Source organism: Erinaceus europaeus, chromosome 2 (assembly GCF_950295315.1).
Source record: "Erinaceus europaeus chromosome 2, mEriEur2.1, whole genome shotgun sequence".
Classification (NCBI taxonomy): domain Eukaryota; kingdom Metazoa; phylum Chordata; class Mammalia; order Eulipotyphla; family Erinaceidae; genus Erinaceus; species Erinaceus europaeus.
In genome coordinates this window covers 31,662,693-31,680,225 of record NC_080163.1, presented here as the reverse complement: position 1 = coordinate 31,680,225, position 17,533 = coordinate 31,662,693, and the positions used below count along the sequence as shown (strand labels likewise).

The window sequence follows — 17,533 nt, the reverse complement described above, 5'->3', positions numbered from 1 at the left end:
ATGTGTATAGGTAGTGTACCCTATTCTTGCATGCACATATGCACACACCTCCACAGAGTAGTATTGCTTGCACTCTGCACTCAGCACTCAGAGGAAAAAATTTGAGATATACAATGCAGGAAATGCCAAAAAGCAAATGAAATTATATAAATAAATTACTACAAGAGTCCCACTTGGCATTTGACTTATAAGTTCTGAGAGACTATGGCTCTCAGAATCTTCTATAAAACTCTGAAGAGCTTAGTTAGCATAATGGCTGATTTCAGGAAGAGAACAAAAGCCTCACAGGTCCTGTTAGTGCAGGTGAATTGTATGGTAATTCCCTTTTAGATCAGAACTGATGAGGTATCTAGGTTAGAGGTGACTTCTGTATATAGTATTTAATATGCAGAGATATTTCTTTTATATTTCATCATAAAGTGATCAGTAGCAAGATCCACCAAGTAGATGGTACCTAAAAGGAGCAGGACAAACTCAGCTGTTCTTTAACTATGCCTGTTGTTGCTTCTTGTTTTTTTTTCTTTTTTTTTTAACCAGAGCACTACTCAGCTCTGGCTTATAGTGGTGCAGGGATTGAACCTGGGACTTTGGAGCCTCAGGCATGAGAGTCTCATGCAAAGATGCATAACCATTATGCTATCTACCCCTGTCCCATGTTGTTGCTTTTAAAATAAACCCTGAAAATGAAAAATTCATATAGAAACTGTTGTGCCCATGTGTCAGCAACTGTCCTGTAAACCATTATTTCTCTCACTGAAATTATTTGGGCGTGGGGAAAGAAACCTAAGTCCAATCTTAGGTATATTGTTTATCATTTATCAAGTCCTCCATAGTCGAGACTCTTGAGTCATGGGAAATTTCTGTTCTTCTCTGTAGTTGCATTCCAGGATCTGTGTCCTTATGGCCATGGAACTGTTCCTAGTCTTCATGATACTCGCGAAGGTATAGTTTGATATATTGTATTCCCCTAGTCTTCTTTCAAATGAATATACTAATAGTTTTCTCTGTTTTCAAAATCATGGCCATGCCACATATAATGTGTAATCTTAATGTTCAATATTATTTCATGTGCAGCATTGCATTTATCGTAAGACTATACTGTAACACATACAATCCAGATATCTCTCTGCTAAAAGATATGTTCATGTGCAATCCTCCTCATAACACTGGAGGAAGTTTTGGTGCTGTGGTGTCTCTGCCCACCCCACACCTCTTTCTCTAGCTCTGCCTCTCCTCAGTGGCAAAAAGTAAAAAGGTTTACATGTGTCATAAATGGTAAATCTATAAGTAGGCATATATAGTGTTTGAATAACTACTTGTGCAAGGAGATTTATAAGAAATTCTTTTTTTTTTCAGATGTCAACGAATGCCTTGAGAGTCCAGGCATTTGTTCAAATGGTCAGTGTATCAACACAGATGGGTCTTTTCGCTGTGAATGTCCAATGGGGTACAACCTGGACTATACTGGAGTACGCTGTGTGGGTGAGTACTGACTCCACATTACACAATTTTTAAATTCTCTTTATTTCTCATACTGTGTATAAGGCCTTTCAGGCAACCTGTGTTACAGTGTGTGGTTTATAAATTAGGATGAATATTGGCAAAGGCTCTTTTCCCTCTCATTCTCTCCTACTATCCAGTGTAACTTGTTTATGTGAAGATGCCATGCTCCCGACTCACCTTCAACAAACTCTCTTGTATCTAGTGATTTTCAATTCCAAAACTAAAAGTTGGAAGAGAAAGTCATTTTTCATGTATGACTTAGCATGCTTACTCTGTTTTCTTTTTAAGAGTTTGTGTGTGGGTGAGAGATACAGAGAGAGAGAGAGAGAGAGAGAGAGAGAGGGAGAAAGAGAGGGAGAGAGAGATGAGAGAGAAGATCAGAGCACTGCTAAGCTCTGGCATAAGGGACTTGTAACCTGGACAGGCTGAGCTATCCCTCAGCTTTTGCACGATGCCTCTTGTAGCATCCCTCACTTGGCTGGTGGCATTTAGAGCCAACACAGCTGCCTGGGGGATCAGAGCACTGTACACTTGGTCCATTAGTTTCTCTGCACTGTATAAAGCCAGCCAGCAAAGGTCACAGGGGTGTGAGGCAAATTTGTCCTGCTCTGGTGGTGGGAATGAGGGCCAGAGGGATATTGATGGGTCATCTTCTTTAAACTAAAATTTCACCAAACTTTGTGAAACTTTCTCACTCTTTCTCAGATACGGATGAATGTTCAATTGGCAACCCATGTGGAAATGGCACATGCACCAATGTGATTGGGAGTTTTGAATGCAACTGCAACGAAGGCTTTGAGCCAGGGCCCATGATGAATTGTGAAGGCAAGTGATGCATTTCCATTCCACCTTGATACATACTGGCTTTATTTTTTATGTCAACCTTTCAGATTTGCCGCAGCGTTCATTCCACTGATGACTAAACTTGTCATAAAGGTATTTCTCATCATCTCTATAATCATAATTACAGTGACTGCTTTTAAGTGCCTACCTGCTAGTTTGAGCATCTGGATCATAGCCTTATCCTCTGCTACTTATATTTTTCCTTGAGTTTGGGTCCCATTTTTTTCACTCTTCAATATGCTAGATGATTTTTATTATGCCCTTGATGTTCTGAATGATGTGTTCTAAAGCCATTTTTATTACTTGGAAGAATGTTTATGCTTTTGTCTTAGTAGGCAGTTGACTTAAATGAAAATAATAGCAGACTGTTAGGCCTGTGGAAGACAGTGACTCAGATTTCAGTGCGTTCTTTAAACTTTAGCCCTTGCTTCTTTGATTTTACCCCCACACAAGCATGGTTAAGTCATTAACTTGGGCAGAGGTTGTGTAAGAAAGTGTGTGTGTGAGTGTGTGTGTGTGTGTGTGTGTGTGTGTGTGTGTGTGTGTGTGTGTGTGTTTTATGTAATACTGAATGTATTCATCTCTGGCCCTCTTGCTTTCAGTATCAGTTTCATTCAGTGTTCCCAAGCTCCCTCTGAAAATCTCAGAAATTTTCTATTGATTGTGGTCATCCTCTGGGTAATTTTAGAAAAGAAATCTGGAGACATAATCCTTGATGGTTGCTTACTGAGTTTCAACTATTTAGTAAAATCCACTTTAGATAGTTGTGTTTGTGGGGTTTTCTTTTTCCAAATTTATTATTGTTATTTGTTAGAAGATGAAAATTTTAGATGTCCAATACTCTGTGCCAGAATAATAAGTTTATCATTCTGTTGCCTTCTGTATGACTACCAAACTAATATACCATTGATTATTTAAACAAATAATTACAACTGTAGGTTGACCACATGCCTGACTGTTTCTTTGATCAGATATCAATGAATGTGCCCAAAATCCACTGCTGTGTGCTTTCCGCTGCATGAACACCTTCGGCTCTTATGAGTGCACCTGCCCAATTGGCTATGCCCTCAGGGAAGACCAGAAGATGTGCAAAGGTAAGACCACAGGCAAAAAAGTAACTAGAAATTTATTTTCTGTGATGCATGTGTAGTCTAATGATTTTATAGTTCTCAAACATAACTGTGTACTTCTAAAGCTTTAAAAAAATATATAGATAATGTTTTTGCAGGCAGATTTCCATATCGACGTAAGATACTTGATGGTCTTTCTAATGACATCAAAGAAAAGATAGCTTAGTGCCCACTAATGGCTTACTCATAAGCAATTATTAGAGTAGAGATTTCCCTCCCCTGGACTTCCAAAGAACAATGCTGATTTTTTTCAAAAATAAATCTCCAATATAGCCAGAAGCTTTAAAAGACTAGGCTTCTTCTTTCTCTGCCAATCAATAAAGATATGATTAAAATTATAAGACTATAGAAGAATAAAGTTAATAGTAACAGACTTTAAAACGTTAAGCAGTACCCTGCTACTGAAAAAAAAAGGCTATTACTTTCTCCCTATTAAAAATATTTTATAGACTTGGATGAATGTGCTGAAGGGCTACATGACTGTGAATCTAGAGGCATGATGTGTAAGAATCTGATTGGCACTTTCATGTGCATCTGTCCCCCTGGGATGACACGAAGACCTGATGGAGAAGGCTGTGTAGGTAAGGCTTTACGGGTTCATGTCTGTTCACTTCACATTTTTCATCCCATGAAAAACCTACTAAACTATCCTCAAATCATCTTAGCTGCAAGCCAACTGTTTTTCCAGTCTGTGCTATAACAAGTCATACCGTCATTCAAGTTCTTCCAATCTCAAGTTACATGCTATAGTCAAACATTCTGCTTCATGCTATAGCAATTACTCCTGTTTCATGTCCTGAACCTCTGAAACACTAATTTATGCAGTGTAGAAAATCTCCTTAAGACAATTCTGCTCACGTAAGAAGATAAATAAATTAAGCTTGTTTTTGTGTCATTTATGAATGGAAAGAACTTCAAATGAACCATAGAGTCTCCAGGGTACTGGCACAGACCACATAACTCTGACACTATATTGCTTAATATAGTTAGACTTCAGTGCATTCATCTATAAAGAGACATGGTAGGGCTGTTATCTCTGAACTGACTTTCCAAGAGTATATGATTCATGACAAAGATTCCTATCATGCAAGCTGCTCACAACCATCATAACTGTTAAATCATTTCTTCTGCCCAGTAGTGTTGTCATCTGAGACACTGCATAGTCTTCCTCCTCTGTGAAGATAGGGGACCCCCTTCTTTATTCAAGACTCTACTGCTCTCTTCCAAACTTCCAATCCCTAAAAAACTGTGGGTGTTTTGGAAGAACACTTGAATATTACTTAGGATTTATTTTAAGTTATTTTTATCCGTGGTTAGTAGTGATTTACAGGTTTGTAAAATTACAGAGTATGGTTCCACACCACACGCATCACCAAAGTTCTATGCCCCCCCTTCCCAACAATAGCCATCATAGTTCTCACAAAGTCTAAAACATTGTTTGTTTGTTTTGCTTTGTAAGTTATTTGTTTTGCTTTGTAAGTCCATGTGTTTCAGTTCATTAATCATTTTATTTGGGGGAAGAACAAAAAGAGAATAAATCATCTGAAAATGTAGCTACCAGTGAGTGCCTGATTCTAAGAGAACGGCTGCTTTTTGGGAGCTATAAAGGTTATAAATCTGGATTGTGCAACTCTCTATTGAAGATCATTGAAACATTCACTAATGTTATGGCCTATAATCTATAATTCATTGAGACTGTTTTTAAATAGTTATCTTTTATAAGAAATCAAATACAGGGACTCGGGCGGCAGCACAATGGGTTAAGCACACGTGGCACAAAGCACAAGGACCGGCTTCAGGATCCCAGTTCGAGCCCCCAGATGCCCACCTGCAGGGGAGTAGCTTCACAGGCGGTGAAGCAAGTCTGCAGGTGTCTATCTTTCTCTCTTCCTCTCTGTCCTTCCCTCTTCTCTCCTTTTCTCTCTGTCCTATCCAACAACGACATCAATAATAACTACAACAATAAAACAACAAGGACAACAAAAGGGAATAAATAAATACATATATACATAAAAAGAAAGCAAATACAATAATGATCATTTAAATATTGATAGCAATATTAGAAACAACAGTATGAAATAACCTACTTGTGCATCATCATAGATAAATATTGTCATTTCATGTTTAAAACATTATATAGCAGTTAAACAGACATCACATAAATGTATGTGTGCATGTGTGTGTGTGTGTGTGTGTGTGTGTGCGCGTGTGTGCTGAGAACTAGCAAGATATCTCACATAGTGCAACTGTTTTGTCATGCATATGACCCAAGTGCAAGCCTATTCTCCACTTGCACTGGAGGAAGCAAAGAGCTAATCTAGCTCCTAATATTCTTTGAGCCTATGAACTTACTTTTTCTAAGAAAAGTTGTATACAGAAGCATAAAACATTTGTTTTTTCTCATTAAAATGCTACAAAAGATATAGGTTTTGAAACTATTGATTTTCATTATATCATGCCAATGCCTAAAACTGCAGAACTCTTTGATCATCAGAAAACTCTTTGTACAAGTTTCCTTTTATTCAGACATGTTTTTGTAATTAGAAATTCTATAATAAAGAGCCAAAGTTCTAATATAAATAAAGTATTTACAAATGTCAGAGTGAAGGATAAAGCCACAAAAAATAAGTAAAAATGCTGAGTATAATGAAATTGGAATCTAGCAAAATCACCCCTAAAAATGTCAAATGCAATAGAAACTAAGAATATTGCAGGCAAATGAATTAAATTCATGCTGAAAATCTAAAACCTAAGGAATCAAAATTATGCAGAAAATCTAAAATTTCTACAGAGAAAACTGTAAATTTAGCCAAAGGCAAAATGTTGACTATGTAGTGCATGATACCCAAGAAATTTTTACAAGTCAATACAAAAATCTAACAAATATTTTACACAGATTATTAAATTTTAATGAAAATGCCAACATACTCCATTTGGGGATCTATTAACATATTAACTGTAACTGAGAAGAAGGAAAACTTGGCTTTAAAGATTATGTTTTTCTTTTTTAAGGAAGAAAATGGACTACTTCATTCCCTTTCCTCTTCTGATTTTAAAAATGCCATGAGGGAGAGTATGTCTTAGTTTAAATGAAGCAAAATGAGCCAGGGGTGATAGATCAGTCTGTTAGAGGACCACCTTGCATGCTGGAGGCCAGGAAGTTCAATCCCAGACACCCTAGAGCTGACCAGTGCTTCAGTGTGTGTGTGTGTGTGTGTGTGTGTGTGTGTGTGTGTGTGTGTGTGTGTGTGTGTGTGTGTGTGTCTCACTCTCTATCTTCTCTTTAATGCTCTCTCAGATATTTTCAATTGTTAATCAAGAAGTTCCTTAAAAGAGCTCACTTGGATAGTGCTCTGCTTTGCCATGTGCACACACAGGTTCAAATCCTCCCTCATTCCACTGAAGGAAACTTTTAATGTCTCTTTTTTACTTTCTTTCTCTCTTTCTCTCCTCCTCTGTGTACACAAAAAGGAGAAAGGAAGGGATGATTAAAGGAAGGAGAGAAGGAGGGAAGAGAGATGGAGGCAAAAAAGAGAAGGAAAGAGTTAGTGAAGTGTTATAGAAGCCCAGTTCTACTCTCCTGTGTCAAGACATTTGGCGAGAGACAAACCATACCAATATGTTCAGGCTTAAACAGTTCAGCCACATGGACCTTCTCAATTATCTGAAAATCTGAATGTGCATACTCTAAGGCATAACACTGATATAACATTGGGAGTTGGGCTGTAGCGCAGCGGGTTGGTGCAGGTGGCACAAAGCACAAAGACCGGCATAGGGATCCCGGTTCAAGCCCTGGCTCCCCACCTGCAGGGCAGTTGCTTCACAGGCAGTGAAGCAGGTCTGCAGGTGTCTATCTTTCTCTCCCCCTCTGTGTCTTCCCCCTTCTTTCTCCATTTCTCTCTGTCCTATCCAGCGGCAATGACAACAATAATAACTACAATAACAATGAAAAACAACAATAGCAACAAAAGGGAATAAATAAATAAAATGTTAACAATAATATAAATTTTAAAAGATTTGGTGAGAAAATGTTCATTCAACAAACAAGAATTCAAATTGCACATTCTGACCAGTTCAGCTCTGGTGACTTGCTAAACCATTTTTCACTAAACAACTCAGATAGAAAAAGTCATTAAAAGATGAATAGTTATACGAGACTCACATAATGTGTACAAACTGGAGTGGGGCAGAAGTTGGAGAGGATAGGGAGCAGAATAAGTGTTTAAGAAATTAATTTCAGTCATTTCTAAACAGGTACCAGTAAATACAATTTAAATAGATAGAGGAGATTGAAAATGAAGATAAGATAATGTCAGGAGGCAATGATCTAAGGCTGAACCAGGATGTAATTCCTCACCTTGCAGAGCATGTGGTTTATTTCCCATGCTCAAAGTCCTAAGGTCAAGACCCAACATCACATAATAGCACATTAGTTGATAGAGTGATATTTGGTTTCTCTTTGTTTTTTTATTGCAGCTCTCTTCTCTTTTCCTTGTCCTCTCTCTCAGGGAGACTGCTGAGCAGTGGTATCACACAATCAACAAGCCTTGGGTTTTTTCCTTGGTGCTACATTTAGAAAGAAAGATAATGATCTAAACAATGTTGCAGAAGAAAACTATGGTAGAAATTAAAGTCATATTGAAAGTAGAAAAATAAGAATAAAGTAAAAACATGTCAGACATGTATATGGAAGTCATTAATAAGAAGACAATGGTGGAAGACAAAAAGATGCAGAAAATGCTTAAATTAAGTCCCTGAGGAAAAAAAGAATAGTGAACAGATTTAAAATAGAATACTTATTCAGATGTGTATTTTTGGAAGAGAAGTTTGCAGAAAATGTTTAAATAGCCTTATCCCATGGGTACACTGCCCCCAGGAAAATCTGTAACAAAACACTTATTCTTTTTTTAAATCTGTATTTATTCATCACCTACTATGTTTTTAACTCTAGAGATAAAATAATAAACTAGAAGTACAAGCTCTTCCTCAAGTAGTTTAGATTCTAGTCAGGGGAAAGCAGATAGCAAAGAATAGCTTCATATAGTTTTAATTCTTTTTTTTTAATTAATTAATTTATTTTTGTCTCTGAGGTTATTGCTGGGGCTCAATGCCTGCACTATGAATCCACTGCTCCTGGAGGCCATTTTTCCCCCTTTTGTTGCCCTTGTTGTTGTAGCCTTGTTGTGGTTATTATTGTTATTGTTGATGTCGTTCATTGTTGGATAGGACAGAGAGAAATGGAGAGAGGAGGGGAAGACAAAGAGAGAGGGGAGAGAAAGATAGACACCTGCAGACCTGCTTCACCGCCTGTGAAGCGACTCCCCTGTAGGTGGGGAGCCGGGGGCTCGAACTCATATAGTTTTAATTCTTATTAAGAAAATAAGAAGGGGAGCCAGGTAGTGGCACACCTGGTTGAGTGCATATATTATAAGACACAAGGACCCAGGTTTGAGCCCCTGGTCTCCACCTGTAGGGGTAAAGCTTTGCCAGTAGTGAAGCGGTGTTGCAGGTGTCTCTTTGTCTCTCTCCCTCTCTATTATCCCCTTCCCTCTTGATTTCTAGCTGTGTCTATCCAATAAATAAATATAATTATTTTTTGAATTTTTTAATTATTTATAGAATGGAGATATTGACAAGACAGTTGGATACTAAGGGTACAATTCCCACCACCAGACCTCCCTATCCCACCCCACCCTACCCCACCCCCCACCTTGAAAGCTTTCTTATTCTCTATCCCTGTATGGAGTATGGACTCTGGGTCATTATTGGGTACAGAAGGTGGAATGTCTGGCTTCTGTAATTGCTTCCCCGCTGAACATGGGCATTAGCAAGTCTATCCATACTCCCCCAGCCTGTCTCTCTCTTTCCCTACTGGGGCAGGGCTCTAGGGAAATGAGGTTCCAGGACATATTGGTGGGGTTGTCTGCCCAGGAAAATCCAGTTGGCATCATGGTAGCATCTGGAACCAAGTGGCTTAAGAAGAGTTAGGATATAAAGCAGAACAAACTGTTGACTAATCATGAACCTAAAGGCAAAAATATTGCAGATGAAGATTCGGGGGTATCCATTTTGGAAAAAGTTAGTAGGGTCTATTTTAGGTATATTCCAAGGGGCGCATGGCTTTACTAGTTTTTGTCTGAGTCTGACAGCAACCATGCAGGTGGACCCAAGGTATTGTCTGGGAAGATGATGTTTTTAAATAAAATAAGTATTGATTGAATGAGAGCTTCTTTAGAGTAAATTTTCTTTTTTGTACATTTAAGTGAATTATAAGATTATAAGATAATAAGGGGTGTAGAAACATATATACCCTCAATGTGGATAGGTAGATAGATAGATAGACATGTGTATGTATCTATATATGGATAGAGATATATACCAATATAATATGGTTGTATGCTACCACTACTGAAGTTAATATGCCCCAATACCTCCAGGAATAACCATCATAGACTTTTGAATATCTTATATGGAGATATATATTTTTTTCAAGCTCATGTATTTCAGTTCTCTATATTTTACACACATATGAGTGAAATCACCAGTAACTGTCCTCCATTTTCCTATTTGTTTCACTAAGCATAATTACCACCAATTCAGCTTTAGAATACATTTTCAAAAAAAAAGCTTCTCTGGTGAGGTAACATCTGAGCTAGGACGTAAAGATGAAAAATTAGGAGTAGAGTAAAAAGAACCCTGGAGAAAGAATGAAGACCACTGTAGCTGAAGTTTGTTCTCAAGAAGTGCGGTTCAAAGGAAGTTAAGGGCCTTGTGAGCCATGGTTAAGAGTTTGGTTTTAACAAAGTTCATTGTAGCAGAGTGATTCAGAGTTTTGATTCTGGAGACAGACAAAGAAACCAAGAAGTCAATTTTCATATCTATTAGTTCTAATGAACTTGGGCAAATTGACTTTGATACATGCTTCATACCCCCCATATAGAAACAAATAGTAATGAAAATACTTGCCTTATAGAATCATTGGAAAGATAAATTATTAGATTGCTATAAAACCCTCAGAACAGTGCTTGGAAAATAGTAAAACATTAGAACAGTAAAATCTCAGTTATTAGTTGCTGTTATCATCTTCTTTACACTTTAAAATATCTCCGCTTGTTTTGTACATGACTCCTTATAATGGAAGGAAGAGAAGCAAGGAAGAGAAGCAAGGTTCATTTAGGTGACTATTTTATTCATCCAGAGACAAAGGTAGTTCATTCAATGGTCATGGAAGTATAGAACTCTGGTGAAATGAACAAATGCAGAATATCCCTTAGGCATAATTAACAAAACTTGCTGATGAAGTGATTGGATTTGGTGGATAAGGAGGTATAGACATAAGTTCTATGGATTTTGCTTGAATCGTTGCTTGGATGATTCTGCTATTAGCCAATAAGGAAATGACTGGAAAAGAGATATGATTGTGGGCTTACAAGAATAAAAGTGCTATTGTGGCAGTGTAATGGGTCAGATATATACCAGATTTCTAACCTTTTATCAAGTAGGCAGATATATTTGTGAGTCATACCTATAACTGCTAACATATAGGCAGTGGCTGGCTTTTTACTGGTTTTAAGACATTAGATCAATATGAGAACTCCTAAACAGAGAGTGGAGGGATCTGTGACTAAGCTATGGGAACTCCAGTATTTCCAATGACTAAAAGCATTTAAAAGACAGAAAAATGGAAAAAGGACCAGAAATCTGCATCAGGGAAGAGAGTAGCTCCCAAATATGGGAAAGGTGGATAGATATTGTTGACCCATTGATTTGATGGGATCTGGGGCCCATATTCAGTTTAGGAGCCTATGTGATCTCTGCATCCCAGTAGATCTGAGCTCACGTTCTGTGGTCATGAGTAGGAATGTCCCAGACTGCCCCAATATCAAGACCCATCTTCTTCATGTGTAGCATAGATTATATTGTTTAGCCTCCCTTCAGAGGATGGAACATTCTCTACCGTTGTTGATCCAAATTGTGGGCAAGGTCTTATGGGGTCCCACAAAGGGGTCTATTGTGTTGTTACTGATAGCAATGACCAATAACAATGGAGAGAGGGATTTATTCGAGGTCTAGGCCTACCATGTCTGATTGGGAATCTCAGGATTCCCCAAATAGGGCTTCAGCTAATAAGGTGGCCTGATAGTGACTAAAGAGTCATCATTAAGTATGCCAGTCCCTTGCCCTTATTCAGTTTTTGCAGTCCTTGCTTTGATAAGGATAGCTTGTGAGTGACTGAGGGAAGTATAATAGGAAGTAGGTGAGGAGGGTATCTAAGTAGACACTATTTCATTATAAACTTTATACTGACTCACTGTAGACTATTGTGCACTTTGGCTTTCAGGTACATATTTGCCCTAATTTGTGGGTATATATGAACATATGCTCTTCCTCAGGAGACCTGGTCTACTACCCAGACAATAACTTGGATCCACCTGCATATCAGATTTCAGACTTACGGGGAAAAAAACTAGTATAGCCACAGGCCCTTCAGAATATAACTAAAATATGCCTACTAGCTATCTACAGAATGGAGACTCCCCCCCCCCCAACTCTTCATCTGCACTATTCCAGCCCTTAGGTTCATGATTAGTCAACAATTTGTTTGGCTTTATATGTTAACTCTCTTTCTAGCCACCAGGTTCCAGATGTTACCATGATGTTAACCAGACTTCCCTGGACAGACAACCCCACCAATATGTCCTAGAGCTCCAATTCCCCAGAGCCCCGCCCCACTAGGGAAAGAGAGAGACAGGCTGGGAGTATGGATTGACCTGTCAATGCCCATGTTCAGCAGGGAAGCAATTACAGAAGCCAGACCTTCCACCTTCTGCATCCCACAATGACCTTGGGTCCATACTCCCAGAGGATTAAAGAATAGGAAAGCTATCAAGGGAGGGGTTGGAATATGGAGTTCTGGTGGTGGGAATTGTGTGGAGTCGTACCCCTCTTATCCTATGGTTTTTGTCAGTGTTTCCTTTTCATAAATAAAATTTTTAAAAAAGAAATAAACCTAAGAAAAAGACACAAAAATGAGCAGCCAGTAAAATAGGAAATAAAATTAGAAATAATATTCAAATGACTACTTTTTGAATACCATCATATTAATTAATATTTTGGTGAAGAACTTTTAAATAATATATAACCCACTAAAATATAATCGGTAAATAGTAATTTTATAGTCTATTCACTATACAAATCATTTGTTTTTCTAAAGATGAAAATGAATGTCGAACCAAGCCAGGAATCTGCGAGAATGGGCGCTGTATTAACACTATTGGGAGCTATAGGTGCGAGTGTAATGAAGGATTTCAGTCAAGTTCCTCTGGCACTGAATGCCTTGGTAAGTTGATGAGTGAATATATTTTACCTGCTAAATAAAGCATCTGTCTTATGAAGTCATCACATATGTTCTGCCCATGAAACAAATTCTCCAATCTGAGTAATCCACATACCTCTTCCTATAGATACACATTTATTAAAATGACTTATTTATGCATATGTGTTGTATGTGTATACCTATGTGTGATGCACTAGTCACCTGAAATATAGTATTTCTAAATTTAAAATTAATTAAAGTCCTTGGAAAATGTGACTTTTGTAAAACTTCCATCAAGGAATGATTTAATTCCAAAAGAAAATATTTGCAATGTGAGGTAAGCTCTGCTGTATTAATGATACTAAAGTAAATGCCAGGTTTCAAAAATGCAGTGAAGGTCAATTTCTATGTTATGGCATGAAAAATGTTTTACAAAATGTCCTTTTGTGGAGAATATAAATCTCAGACATTATGCTGTATTTCAATGATGAAATGCCTGCTTTATAAACTATTCTAGGTTATTATGAGCAGGTATAAAATTATGAAGTAATAAAATTTAAAGCAGATAGAATTATGTGCATTCGTCACTTGACTTAAATAGCATATTTCAGTGACATCAGATTTGTTAAAATCTTAGGAAGTTGTTAGTTAAAAAAAAATTTTGGTATTTGTTGTCTTCAATCTAAATCATCAATCTGTATTTGGAAAAAGAAAGCTTACATAAAAATAATGCTTTTCACATAATGACGGTTTCATTATGACATGGTTATGATCTTCTTATTAAGGAATAAGAACTTGCCTTTTAAAAACGGAATAACACTTTCCTTTTAAATTTTTACTGCTAGAAAGGGAAACATTGATTATGCTATTTAATTTGAAGACCTGGGTAAAGAAGTGTTGATCCCATGACAGTGAAGGTTTATTTGCCATTTCAGACAATAGACAGGGTCTCTGCTTTGCTGAAGTATTGCAGACAATGTGTCAAATGGCATCCAGCAGCCGCAATCTTGTCACAAAGTCAGAATGTTGCTGTGATGGTGGACGAGGCTGGGGTCACCAATGTGAGCTTTGCCCACTTCCTATAACTGCCCAGTACAAAAAGATATGTCCCCATGGCCCTGGATACACCACAGATGGAAGAGGTAAGGAGTTTAGAATACTCATACATATTATCAATACCATAAGCTTTATTAATCAGGTTAATTTGAAGAAAAAATTATAAAACAATAGTAGCTTAAGTATTTGTATATACATTTGTGTTTATAAGTGTTTTGTTAGTGCTTTAGAGACATTAAAAAGTTTAATCTTCATATCAAGTCTTAAGAGGGAGAACTTATTATTCTCATTTTAATAATATAAAAAACTAAAGTATAACTATAGTACTAAGGTAACAACAAGTACTTTTCTCAATGTTCCCCCATTCTTGGGAATTAATCCAGTAATGGGACACATCACTGACACCAAAGGTCATATTTGTAACCCTCAGAATACACTTGATTTATTTAAATAAACATTAATTTGAGTGTGCACAAGAACTCATTCAGTTTGAAATGCATATACAAACCAGTAACCTTAGAATTTGTCAGTAGTTTCCCTTGTTTTTGTACTACTAGCTAATATACTAATGTCTTAAAAAGTGGCACATTCCCTTAATATTGTAAAATTCTCCATATTTTGCCTATTTTGTTAATGAAGCTTTTTCTCCATAATGTAAATGCACATAGTAAGCCAACACATGTGAAATTATCACAAAATTCCAAATTAGTTGAATTAGAGTTGGCCTTCTAATTAAAAGGAAATTGCCTAATGTATACTTATAGATGTGTTGTAGATGGAAGTGAGTTCAGAACCTTTCTATTTCAGCATCTTGACTAGACACCCTCAACTGACATAGTCTACAGATTCCAATAATGATAATTCATACTTACATTTCACAATGAATAGATCTATACAGGTTTTTCAGTATAATGTTCCTTTGTGGTATATCTTTCCATTACTTTAAATTATGTCTATTTCCTTGTTGTGAGTCACCTGAATAAGGGATGAGGTGGTACTCCAGCACTGTTATTTCATGTGAAATCCTTGATTTCTCTTAGTATCTGATTATTTTTATGCTTGTGTACTTAATTTTTGTATGTTCCCTTTGGGGGGTGTTTTGGCTCACAGATATTGATGAGTGTAAAGTTATGCCAAACCTCTGCACCAATGGTCAGTGCATCAATACTGTGGGCTCATTCCGATGCTTCTGCAAGGTTGGCTATACCACTGACATCAGTGGAACTTCCTGTGTAGGTAAGCTGAGACGTGTAAGTTTGGGGATTTGTCCACGACAGTTTTCCTACAAGTCCCTTATTGCTTCCCTTATAAGTGAAGCATCTTCATTATGAAACTTTTGAATATGCCCCTTATTAAAATGATGCCATTCCTCTGAATTATTTGGTTCTTACTACACAGTAATTATTCAAGGTCTTTTCCAATAATGTGGAAAACAGACATGCTCAATTCATAAAAAGATCTGTTCAATCAGTGAAACAAGTTTTACAAAAATATGCTTTCAACATTCTGTTTTTATTTAAAGTGTATAAATGCACATTTGTTTGTAATTCCTTTGAAGAAAGGCTCTTTTGATTGTTAATGTGTTTGTATATCAAAAGAGGATGCTTTTGCTTGTACCTCATCACTGTTTCTTGCATTAAAAATAACAAATACTGTTTTAAAATTCCAGTTGCATAACATTGTCAAAACAGAAAACTACATTTTTATAATTTATTTTTCTAAGTTGATTTTTTTTTATTGTCTCATGCATAGCTGTCACATTTGGGAGCAGGAAGAAACTGACAATGCATTCAATTTAGTTTTGATTAGAGAAAAATACCCTTTCTCCTTGATATTCCATCAACTAAAGTGATGTGTCATATCTACTTCAGTAAACAGCACACATAATACAAGACGATTAAGAAAAGTTCAGCTGACTCTTAGTATGCAATCAATTCACTTGGTTTGGCATGACACTCTTAAAGAATAAGCTAAGATGAAAGAAAGAAAAGAAAAAACCTAGGTTGGGCATGTGTTGTAGACACTTAACATGGAAAGATGAGAAACTTTACCCATGTGCCATCATCTGTACTATGAACAACTATCCCCAAATAAATGATCTGGAAGAAAACAGGCTATTAATCATGAGCTTACTGCCCTTTGTTAGTCACTTCGGCATCAGTTACTTTTATGGAGGAAATGGAGGTTGTGTCCAGAGTTCTGGCAGAAAGAAAATGGCATGTTAAAGAAGGGCAACTTAGGAATTTTAAACAAAACTTCTGTAAAGGTGTGGGCAGAGTAAGCAGAATTCGCAAGGGATAGTGTTGTGTGCTGGGGCTGTACTCCCTCTAGATCTAAAGGAAAGAGGACAGAGTTAGGGGAATCTGGAAGAAAGCCGGCACAAAGGACTATTTTGAGAGGAGCTGTTTGTGACCTTTGCCCCATGATTCGATGAATCTGAGTCCCCTTGCATGTAGAGAGTTGAGGAAATGAGGGCCAGCCAGAAAACTCATGGCAAGAAAGCCTACCCATGGGATAAGCTCAACTCAGACTCCTCTGCCCAAAAAACAGGAACTGGTACTGTAAGGACAAGTGATAGTTCTCCAGCACTGCTCATGATCCAGCAAGACACTTAAGGCCGTGTCCGCTAAAAGTTTAAGAGAACTTCTGCCACATTCATGTGTCAAAAGAAACTCTTAGTTTTAGGTTTATGGTTCTCAAATTGTAAACCAAAGTACATTAGTCTGAAGAATTAAGTGGGGTTTTACAAACCCAGACAGCTGTCTGGATACCGTAATATTTATCCGATCTCCATAGATTGATCTACAAAGTAAACCAGTATGCTGCTTGAGTTCTTTGAGTGAAGATTGCACTGTGTATTATTTCTCTCTGGCTGGTTTCCATTTTTAAGTTAAAGAGGATAACCAAAGAGAATGAAGTCAAGAGTGTGCAGGCAGGAATGAGACTGATTGTTTCTTTTAACCAATAATTGAATTGTCACTACAACTTTACTTAGATCTTGATGAATGTTCCCAGTCCCCAAAACCCTGTAACTTCATCTGCAAGAACTCTGAGGGGAGTTACCAGTGCTCCTGCCCTCGGGGTTATGTGCTGCAAGAGGATGGAAAGACATGCAAAGGTGAGCAGGGCTCTCTGACATCTGTGAGCCTCTATTGTTTAAATCTAAACATTAGCTCGTTAAGGATCTTATTTTAACCACTCATTAACACATCTCTTCCTAGTTATCAGTTTATTACTCGTAAAAAGTTGCTGTAAAGGCTACCTAGTGGAAAAGAATAAAAGTACAAGTTCACTTCTTAAAGCAAGCCACTCAAATTTAAAATAGATAAAACCAAAACTTTTGGTGAGGGAAAACATTCAAATAATTAACTAAAAGTAACTATTCCTTATTGCTTATCTAAGATTGCATTCCTCTGAACTGTATTACATAATTTTTCCAGGAGACTGAAAATTAATGTCTCAATTTTATTTTGCCTAGATTACTAAAAGTGACAAACTAAAATAGATCACTAGAACAGTTCCAGTATTGTAACCATTTGTTCAATTTTACAGTAAACCCGCCTGCTATGAAATTAATGGACTGAAGGAATTCTTGCCTAATACAATTTCAAAATACAGTTTATTCTCAAGAAAATGAGGCTTAATTTTCTTTTTTTAATATTTATTCCCTTTTGTTGCCTTTGTT

The 17,533-nt window shown here is 37.1% G+C and overlaps 1 protein-coding gene across 1 annotated transcript in view; it reads left to right on the top strand.

The window, feature by feature from the left end:
- FBN2 (fibrillin 2) overlaps positions 1 to 17,176 on the top strand; it is a 248,114-nt gene extending 230,938 nt beyond the window's left edge. Inside the window, exons 52-60 of the mRNA XM_060177577.1 lie at positions 877 to 942; positions 1,357 to 1,482; positions 2,209 to 2,328; positions 3,318 to 3,440; positions 3,926 to 4,057; positions 12,691 to 12,816; positions 13,728 to 13,934; positions 14,959 to 15,084; positions 16,844 to 17,176. Of these exons, the coding sequence (XP_060033560.1) occupies positions 877 to 942; positions 1,357 to 1,482; positions 2,209 to 2,328; positions 3,318 to 3,440; positions 3,926 to 4,057; positions 12,691 to 12,816; positions 13,728 to 13,934; positions 14,959 to 15,084; positions 16,844 to 17,043 (1,226 nt within the window). The 3' untranslated portion in view covers positions 17,044 to 17,176. The remainder of the gene's footprint in view (positions 1 to 876; positions 943 to 1,356; positions 1,483 to 2,208; positions 2,329 to 3,317; positions 3,441 to 3,925; positions 4,058 to 12,690; positions 12,817 to 13,727; positions 13,935 to 14,958; positions 15,085 to 16,843) is intronic.
- Positions 17,177 to 17,533: the final 357 nt, after the last annotated feature.